The sequence below is a fragment of the Entelurus aequoreus genome, linkage group LG10 (assembly GCF_033978785.1).
Source record: "Entelurus aequoreus isolate RoL-2023_Sb linkage group LG10, RoL_Eaeq_v1.1, whole genome shotgun sequence".
Classification (NCBI taxonomy): domain Eukaryota; kingdom Metazoa; phylum Chordata; class Actinopteri; order Syngnathiformes; family Syngnathidae; genus Entelurus; species Entelurus aequoreus.
Genome location: NC_084740.1, coordinates 49,011,143 through 49,021,648, shown reverse-complemented (window position 1 = coordinate 49,021,648; position 10,506 = coordinate 49,011,143). Strand labels below are relative to the sequence as shown.

Genomic DNA, 10,506 nt, shown 5'->3' with positions numbered 1-10,506 from the left:
CTTGTTCTATTTTTAGACAAAGAAAACAATCTGAAGTTGTCTTTATTTATTTTTTGAAGTTATCGTGCCGTGATTTTACCAGTCCGGCCCACTTGGGAGTAGATTTTTCTCCATGTGGCCCCCGATCTAAAATGAGTTCGACACCCCTGTCTTAGACCCTTTATGGTCCCCGGAAGCCCTAAAGGTAAAAAAAAAAAAATAATTAATCCATATATTTGTTATGGTTTGAAAATGAAAAATATCAAAATGGCCCCCCGCATGCTTTAATTTTTCCGTGTGCGGCCCTCAGTGGAAAAAGTTTGGACACCCCTGCTTTAAAGGGATGTGAGGAGCGGTGCAACACAAACCGGGTGTGCGCACCCACAGGGTGGGAGGGAGGGAGAGAGGGAGGGAGGCGGCGTCCCATCACTAAAGCAAACATCCCAGCAGCCTCCACACACTCCTCCTGTCCCTCCATCACGGCCCCACGACGGAGGGGAGCTGCGCCAACCCTGAAGGTGACTATTCCATAAAAGCCCGTTTTGACGTGTACGCACTTTGACCCCACTTGTATTGCGCAGACAACATGGATCCCATCCCCGCGGGCCGAGACTCCAGCTCCTCTCCGGCGTCCAAGCAAGAACTTTCCTACCCGAACCTGAAGCCCAACCAGGTGGGCGAGACGGTGCTGTACGGAATACCCATCGTCTCGCTGGTGATCGACGGCCAGGAGCGTCTGTGCCTGGCGCAGATCTCCAACACCTTGCTGAAGAACTACAGCTACAACGAGATCCACAACCGCCGAGTGGCGCTGGGCATCACCTGCGTGCAGTGCACCCCCGTGCAGCTGGAGATCCTCCGGCGGGCGGGCGCCATGCCCATCTCGTCCCGGCGGTGCGGCATGATCACCAAACGCGAGGCGGAGCGGCTCTGCAAGTCGTTCCTGGGCGCGCACTCGCCGCCCAAATTACCGGAGAATTTCGCCTTCGATGTCACCCACGAGTGTGCGTGGGGGAGCCGCGGCAGCTTCATCCCGGCCCGCTACAACAGCTCGCGGGCCAAGTGCATCAAATGCGCGTACTGCAACATGTACTTCTCCCCTAATAAGTTCATATTCCACTCCCACCGCACCCCCGAGTCCAAATACACGCAGCCGGACGCGGCCAACTTCAACTCGTGGAGGAGACACCTGAAACTGTCCGATAAAAGCAGCCAGACTGACGTTTTACACGCGTGGGAAGACGTCAAGGCCATGTTTAACGGCGGGAGCCGCAAGAGGACGATGCCGGGCGGGGGGTCCTGCTCGCCGCTGAAGTCCCACCACGGCCCGAGTCCGCACCAGGAAGTGCCGGCGAAGATCATCAGCTCCGATGAGAACCGGGTCAGCAGTATTAACATGACCCCGCGCAGCTACCCGGTCATCCCGGTACCGAGTAAGGGCTTCGGTATGCTCCAGAAGATCCCCCCGCCGCTCTTCCCGCACCCGTACGGCTTCCCGGCCTTCGGCTTGTGCCCGAAAAAGGACGACGGCATCCTGGGCGAGCAGAGCAAAGCCGGCCTCCTGTGGCCCGGCGCCAATAAGGAGAGCGCCTACCCGTCTTTCCCCGTCTTCTGGCCCGCCGCCGGTGCCTTGCCGATGCCGCCGTACAAACCCCCACCGGAGCTCCTGCCCCTCCACAGACACGCCGACGCGGACGTTTCCGACCACACGTCCAAAGACAGCACGGCGGAGAGCGAGCGCTGCTCCAGCCGCAACGAGGACGACAAGTCCGGGGACGAAGGCGGCGCGGTGGCGCGGAAGCTCGGCTACGTGTCCGCCTTCCGGCCCGTGGTTAAAGACGCGGACTGCATCGCTAAACTATACGGGAACCGCGGCCCGTATACGCGATACTTATCGCCGGACTTTTTAAGCGAGAGCTCCAGCTACCGATCCGTGTCGCCGTGCGTGGACAGCGACGCGGACGCGGACGTGGACGTGGAGAGCAACAAAACGCCGGAGGACGAGGACGACCGCAGGCCGCTGTCCTTGCCGTGTCCCCGGGCCCGGTCTCCTCTTTCCGACGACTTTCACAAAGTCACGCAGGCCCCACGCGTGGAGCCCCAGTCACGGGACCGAGAAGTGCCGAGCAAGCCGTCCGCGGAGAGCCCATTTATCCACGTGAGTGTCAACTACAAAATTATACATTTGATTAAATAATATTTGTAATTTGCGTGTTTATTGTGTTATTTTTAGCAATTGTTTACTTTTTATTCGACCCCTTTTACCGTATTGATTTTGCACTATCAGCTCGTTCATTGTTTACTTTCTTTCTTTTTTTTTGTGTTTGTTGTTTTTTGTTTTTTGCTCTATGCTTTTTTAACCTGTAAAGCACTTTGGTTCAATTTGTGAATGTGTGAATGGGTGAATGTGGAAATAGTGTCAAAGCGCTTTGAGTTCCTTAAAAAAAAAAAAAAAAAGGTAGAAAAGCGCTATACAAGTATAACCCATTTACCATTTACCAATTTAAAAAGTTGTCGTAAACGTGCTATATAAATAAAGATGACTTGACTTGACTTGACTTTATGCGTCCACGCAGGAGGGAAGCGAGCCGCAACAAAGGAGCAGTCCGTACCATTTTAGAGCTGCAAGCTACCAGCCTTTGGGGATTATTATTACCACTCATGGTCAGACATCTCCTTCTAAACCAGGTGTCCCCAAACTTTTTGACTCGGGGGCCATATTGGGTTAAAAAAATTTGGCCGGGGGCCGGGCTATATATATATATATATATATATATATATATATATATATATATATATATATATATATATATATATATATATATATATATATATATATATATATATATATATATATATATATATATATATATACTGTAAGAAAAAATCCTATTTTTATGGTTAATTTACTCTAAATTTCTATTATAATTTATCTTTTTTTTTTTAATAGTTTATAAAACTGTAGAATTGAAGACATTATCTGTAAATAAACAATCCGCCTGTTATTTCAGGTAATATGCCAGTAATGACAAACTATGTATATTTCTTTTTTTTTTTTACAGAAAAATACCAAATTAATTATACATAGCATTTTCTATTTTCTTAAATGACTTTCAAATTCATGTAATATTACAATATTTTTCCCGTAAAACTTTTCATGAAAATCTCTGTAATTATAATGTTTTTTGATCATTATTTGGTTTACAATGTTTTACTTTGATTTTATGGTTTTTGTTTGGCTGCCAGTAGATGACCGTTTTTTTTACAGAATTTTTTTTTACAGTGTTCATCCGTTTTGTCAGTTAACATCAATTAACATTGATGTTCATCAACATTTAACATTGTCATGTTATCGCTGGGAAAAATGCATTTTTAGACAATATGATTTGCCTGAGCGGCTAGGAGACACCGAGAGTAACAAGCGGTATAAAATGGATTAAAAAGGAAAGATAAAATAAATAAAAAATAAAATAATAATAATAATAATAATTTTTAAAAAATTAAACACTTTTTTTTTAAATTTGGGATTTCCCGTGGACCGGATTTTGGATGCTGTGTGGCCGGATCCGGCCCGCGGGCCGTAGTTTGGGGACCCCTGCTCAAAACATTTCATTGTAAAAAGAAAAAATTATAATAATAATAAATTATTTTGCAATTAAATTAAACTGTGCGTGTTTTCCTTGCAAGATGATGCTGCGAGTAAAGAGGAGCCGTCCTCCACCGTGGACGAGGTGGAAAGCAAGTCTTTTAGTGAACAAAGCAGCAGCGAAGAAAACCAACGGGAGCCGAACGACGACGGTAATAATTAATAATAATCAGAGAGTATTAATTCATAGTATTTTCCACGTTAAGTTTTTTGTGTTTATTTTTGTGTCCAGATGAAGACGCGTCAAGACCTCTGCAAGCAAAAAGAAACATTCAGACCCTCGCAAAAGGTATTGTCATTTTTTTATTATTTCATTTTTTCCACCTCATCAATTTATGTATTTTTCATATTTGCATTGATTAGGTATTTAAACATCACCCCAATTATTTCACCGGCAGGCCTATATTATAACCGGCGTTTGAAATGTAGTTGCAGCAAACAAAATTATTTTTTTGTTTATTGTTTTTAAAATGCACAAGTTGAAGTCAAATTATGTACATCCAAAAATCTGACAAGATTAAGGTTTTTTGATGGAATTAGATGTTTTTTTGAGAGATGTGAAATTTTGAAAATACACTGGAAGTCTATAATATTTTTAGCAGATTCTGAACTACAGCCTAACATTAATTATACTAAAAATTATATATATATATATTTATTTTTTTAAAAAGGCAAAAATAAGTTGAAAAAAATATCCTTACCTGCAGTTTTTTGATGGAATTATATGTTTTTTTGGAGAGATGTGACATTTTGAAAATACACTGAAAGCCTATAATAATTTAGCAGATTCTGAACTACAGCCTAGCATTAACTATGCTATAAATTTGATTTTATTTTGTATTTTTTTTAAAAGGCAAAAATAAGATGTAAAAAAAAAAAATCCTTATCTACAGTATTTCTTTGTGTTTTTTTAGAGGAGCTACAGAAGCAACTCTTAGAGCAGGTTGAGCTGAGGAAAAAGCTGGAACGTGAATTTCAACATTTAAAAGGTGAGCTCCCAAAATCTGGCATTTTACTCCAACACTGTAATATTTGATTGATTTATTGCTTTAAGAAACCCCCTTTTACATGTTTGTAATTCAAGCTCCAACAACAGCCTGGTGGATCAGCAGTGACAAACATACACATTAGGGAAACATATTTTACTGTAATAGGAATGTACGTACCTATTTTCTAACAATAGAAAAATATGAGTTTCATATTGTCGACATATTACAAATGCATGTTGAGCGCCATTATAGGCGTTATATCAATGATTTACACTTTTAATTTTGCAGATAATTAAAATATGCTGGCGCTGCACTGTATCATACTGAGTTAGAATTGTAGTTACTTTATGAAAGTCACCACATGTACTTATATATGATGCAGAACTACATTTCTACAACCATCAATCAAAACTCAACATTTGTGTGCTGCAGCTCTTAAGTGTACTTCATACAAAGCATGTCAAAATAAAATTGATTAGTGTTTTCATCGAAAGAGCATCATTACCTAAATCAGGGGTGTCAATCCCAAATACAGAGTGGGCCAAAATGTAAAACTGAACAAAGCCGCGGGCCAAGGTTGAACAAATTAACCTTTTAATAGTGACCCAAACAAGTTTTGCATTGAATATTGAACAAGCAAGGCTTATATAACTTTATAGTGACATGCAAAATCCAGTTTCAAATAATAATAATAATTCAAAAATATCAATGGCATATCAAATCAAATTTAAATACAAATTTAATGCCTCTTTTCTATTTGCAGCCTTCTGAGGTAAATATCAACATTAACTTTTTCCACAGGCTAATAATACATTAGAAAATAAAATAACAATAATGAATGAATCAAACATTCAAGCCTTGAAGTAGCAAGAGAACGTGCATGAATAAAACATTAATTATTGCTCAGTTTGCTACACGGATTTGCTTTAACGCTGAATATGGAACAAGCAACGCTTATATAACTTAATAGTGCAAAATCAACTTTCTAAAAAACAAACGAAAAAACATCAATGGTATATTAAATACATTTTAAATAAAAAATGGAATGCCTCTTTTCTATTTGCAGCCTTCTGAGGTAAATATCAACATGAACTTTTTCCACAGGCTAATAAATTAGAAAATAAAATAACAATGAATAAATCAACCATTAAGGCCTTTTTACTGCTCAGTTTGCAACAAACTGATCTAATCTGATGTGCCCAAGCCAGATACCTGCCATCTTTTCTGGGATGCAAGTTCATTAATGTCGGGGCTCAGGTGGGCGGGGTTTGGTGGTAGCGGGGGTGGTGTATATTGTAGCGTCCCGGAAGTGTTAGTGCTGCAAGGGGTTCTGGGTATTTGTTCTGTTGTGTTTATGTTGTGTTACGGTGCGGATGTTCTCCCGAAATGTGTTTGTCATTCTTGTTTGGTGTGGTTTCACAGTGTGGCGCATATTTGTAACAGTGTTAAAGTTGTTTATACGGCCACCCTCAGTGTGACCTGCATGGCTGTTGATTAAGTATGCCTTGCATTCACTTATGTGTGTGTAGAAGCCGCGTATATTATGTGACTGGACCGGCACGCTGTTTGTATGGTGGAAAAGCAGACGTGACGACAGGTTGTAGAGGATGCTAAAGGCAGTGCCTTTGAGGCACGCCCCCAATATTGTTGTCCGGGTGGAAATCGGGAGAAATTCGGGAGAATGGTTGCCCCGGGAGACTTTCGAGGGGGGCACTGGAAATCGGGAGGGTTGGCAAGTATGAGTATTAGCGGTGAATGCGGTGTTACAGCGACACTGCCGCTGTATAATACCGGCGGGCCAGCTCTAATGTTAATTTGATATTGCCTCAAGGGCCAAATTAAATTACATGGCGGGTCAATTTTGAAAGGACATCACTTTCATTATCACTTCTCAATGCAAAATGGACGAATAAAAAGTACTCAGTGGGTCAAAAGGGCACTTGGTGCACGGTTTGAAAACTCTAGACCCCTAAGGCCTCTCTATGCACTTCATCCAGCTTCTGAGTAGTCAATAATGTGTTTTTTTTTTACCAGGCAGCACCTGTTGGCTTTTAAATATTTCACCTTCTGTGCAGCTGCAGGGAACATTGATTCATTTTCAAAGTGGGGGTGGAGGGTAATTTGCATGGTTAAAAAAAAGTGATGTTTTTCGCCATCAAACTCATTTAGATAAGTGTGTTCAAAGTGGGCCATTTATTGCATACCATTTGCCTTTTTTGGGCAATAAACATGGCCTGCTAAAGCGGGGGGGAAAAACAACAAAAAAACAACAACTATAAAGAGATCCAATTTCAGAAGTACATATTACAAGATTGTCACCTATAGGTAAATAATATTATAAATTGGACACCCTTGCACCATTTCTTTCTAGTGGATCGCAAACTAGTTCGGCATCAAATTGTACCAATGACAATAACCTTTAATTAAACATGTTTGAGCCTATAAAGAGCCATATTGGGCCAAAATTACAACAAAAAATCCTTCTGGAGCTGCAAAAAATTAAAAGCCTTATATAAGTGTTATAATGAAGGCAACACATGATGTAAGTGTTTATATTAGCTATCAACTATTAAAATGACTATGTTTCGCAGGCTGACACAAATCTTCGTTGACAGAAATGTTGAAATGTAATATTTATTCTACACATTTTTGTAACATTGGAAAACATTAGTAAAACGGAGGCTACTAAGAGGGTGAGATAACTCCTGGAAATGACTGGCTTAGAATGGCCAAAGGTATAGATGTGTGTGCCCAAGTTAAAGGAAACGGCAGGCTGTCTTCTTCTCATGGATTTATTACAATCTTTGCAATCTGGGTAACGTTTGCTGTGGTCTGGAACAACATGGCACACAAACAACAATCAGACATGCAGCCAATATTACATACAGATAATGTGTCATGAGACATGTGAATATAAATTAAATACACAGAGGACATAAGAAAATTAAATGAGCTCAAATATACCTACAAACGAGGCATAATGATGCAATATGTACATACAGCTAGCCTAAATGGCATGTTAGCATCGATTAGCTTGCAGTGACCAAATATGCCTGATTAGCACTCCACACAAGTCAATAACATCAACAAAGCTCACCTTTGTGCATTCACACACAGCATAAAACGTTTGTTGGACAAAATGAGACAAGGAGTGGCATAAAACAGGTCTTTCTGTGGCAGCGTCGGAGAAAGTTGTACATGTAAACAAACTACGGTGCGTTCAAGGACCGCCGAAATTAGGACAAAACGGCGCTTGCCAAATCCTCTCATCAGTGAAGCATGTTTGATATAAACCGTGGGATTTTTAACACTAAGGGAGGTTTGTGTCATGTTTTATCTTTTACAGAAAATATATTAAAACATTATATTTTTTCGAACATCTTTTCCATTTTCATACATTTTTGAAAACCGCCACTAGGGCGGCGCTCAACAGAGCCTTACTATTTTGGGTTATATTTATTTACATTTTTGTCTATCAGCTCAAAAACATTTTGCCTTGCAAGTGCATCAACGTAAATATGCGGCTTACACTCACACATTGGTATCAACTCAATGTGCTGATATTTCTGGAAAAAAAAAATCTAATTTGAGCTTTAATTTCAGTAAATCTGGTTGATACTTTTGCATTTGTTGACTGTCCCTGCTGAGTGCCAAGATGTACCGCAGTGATGCCAATTTGAGAATTATTTATCAAACAACAACAATCTATATTTTACATTGATTTATTTTTTCAGTGATTTTTTTGTCTGATATTTAATTTAATTCTAACGTCTTTCTTTAGATAACTTTCAGGATCAGATGAAAAGAGAACTCTCCTACAGGGAGGAGATGGTCCAGCAGTTGCACATCGTTAGAGGTGAGAAAAATAAAACAATTGAGTACAATATTACGGAGCCCCTAAAGGGACTTGGGGGAATTTTTTTTTTTAATCAATCAATCAATCAATGTTTATTTATATAGCCCTAAATCACAAGTGTATAATTTTATTTATTTGTATTTTTTTTTAGACATGTATCTCGTGCGCACAAGAAACTTTCTTGTGCGCACGAGAAACTTTTTATAAAGTTATAAAAAAATAAAAACTTTTTTTTTTTTTAGACATGTATCTCTTGCACACAAGATTTTTTTATTTTTATTTTTTCATGTATCTCTTTTTATAAAAAAAATAAATAAAAAATTATTAATTTTTAATTTTTTTTTTTTTCATGTATCTATTTTTCATGTTTCTCTTTTTATTAAAAAAAATTATAATTTGTTTTTTTTTTGTTTTTTTTTTAATAAAAAGTTTCTCGTGCACACGCACAACTTTCTCGTGTGCACAAGATAGTTTCTCGTGCGCACGAGATACATGTCTAAAAAATGTTTTAAAATGTATTTAAAAAAAAATTCCCCCATGTCCCTTTAGGGGCTCCGTAATAAAGTTATAAAAAAAAAAAGTTTTAAAATGAAATGTTTTTTTTTTTTTTTAATAACTTTATAAAAAGTTTCTCGTGCGCACGAATAACTATCTCGTGCGCACGAGAAACTTTTACATACATGTCTAAAAATTTTTTAAAAAAAACTATAAAAAAGAAAATTTCCCCCATGTCCCTTTAGGGGCTCCGTACAATATTAATGTTTTTGACCAATATGGAAACAAGTGTTTGCTTGTAAAATGGTGGATTTGCTTGATTTAATTAATGATCAAAAAACATGATATTATTCATATATGATATTTTTCACCAGGATTTTGCATGGGCATGGTTGATGGCTTGTTTTGCTTTTTCTCAGAAGCTCACGACGCGTTGCACCATTTCTCCTGCAAGATGTTAACCCCACGTCACTGCACGGGGTCGTGCACCTTCAAGTCCCCTCTGCTTCCACCGTGAACTCTCACTTTACTGCGAGAAACAGACTCACCGCTCCTCATGTCATTTGTCGTATTTATCATTCGAATGAGGGACAAGCGGTAGGAAAACGGATGGATGGATGTATTGCAATATTCAGCATTTCGTTTTGAGACCATTGATATTTATTATTTGTGGCAACGTGCAATTGCAATGTATTGTAAACAGTTATTAGCGGTTATTTATTCCACTCTGTGATTTTACCTTCATTTGGAACGTCACGCACTTTAAATTCGTAAAAACACACAAATAAGTATTTGATGTAATTGTTTGTTGCAGACATTGTGTTTTTGGAGGACATGATCAGCTTTTTTGTTTGTTTGTTTAGCACAAATTCTCTTACAATTGTTCATGTGATTTTTGGTTGCATTTCCCATAAATAAAACATTTTTATCAAAAAAAAGCTTGGCTAATTAGTAGGGCTGCGAATCTTTGGGTGTCCCACGATTCGATTCAATATCGATTCTTGGGGTCACGATTCGATTCTAAATAGATTTTTTCCGACTCAACGCGATTCTCGATTCAAAAACGATATTTTCCCGATTCAAAAGGATTCTCTATTCATTCAATACATTTGATTTCAGCAGGATCTACCCCAGTCTGCTGACATGCAAGCAGAGTAGTAGATTTTTGTAAAAAGCTTTTATAATTGTAAAGGACAATGTTTTATCAACTGATTGCAATAATGTACAATTTTTTGAACTATTAAATGAACCAAAATTATGACTTATTTTATCTTTGTGAAAATATTGGACACAGTGTGTTGTCAAGCTTATGAGATGCGATGCAAGTGTAAGCCACTGTGACACTATTGTTTATTTTTATTTATTTTTTATAAATGTCTAATGAAAATGTCAATGAGGGATTTTTAATCACTGCTATGTTGAAATTGTAACTAATATTGATACTGTTGTTGATAATATTCATTTTTGTTTCACTACTTTTGGTTTGTTCTGTGTCGTGTTTGTGTCTCCTCTCAATTGCTCTGTTTATTGCAGTTCTGAGT

At 38.8% G+C, this 10,506-nt stretch overlaps 1 protein-coding gene across 2 annotated transcripts; it reads left to right on the top strand.

Moving 5' to 3' along the window:
• Window positions 1-456: 456 nt before the first annotated feature.
• Window positions 457-9,863, top strand: skor1b (SKI family transcriptional corepressor 1b). Of its 2 annotated transcripts, none has more exons than XM_062062183.1 (8): window positions 457-497; window positions 561-2,137; window positions 2,556-2,643; window positions 3,667-3,777; window positions 3,858-3,914; window positions 4,540-4,614; window positions 8,396-8,470; window positions 9,388-9,863. In XM_062062183.1, exons 2-8 carry the CDS (start codon window positions 566-568, stop codon window positions 9,480-9,482), a joined length of 2,073 nt encoding a protein of 690 aa, XP_061918167.1. In that variant the 5' UTR covers window positions 457-497; window positions 561-565; the 3' UTR covers window positions 9,483-9,863. The 2 variants fall into 2 exon arrangements, with proteins under 2 accessions (XP_061918167.1, XP_061918166.1); XM_062062182.1 differs by having other exon boundaries at window positions 9,385-9,863.
• Window positions 9,864-10,506: the final 643 nt, after the last annotated feature.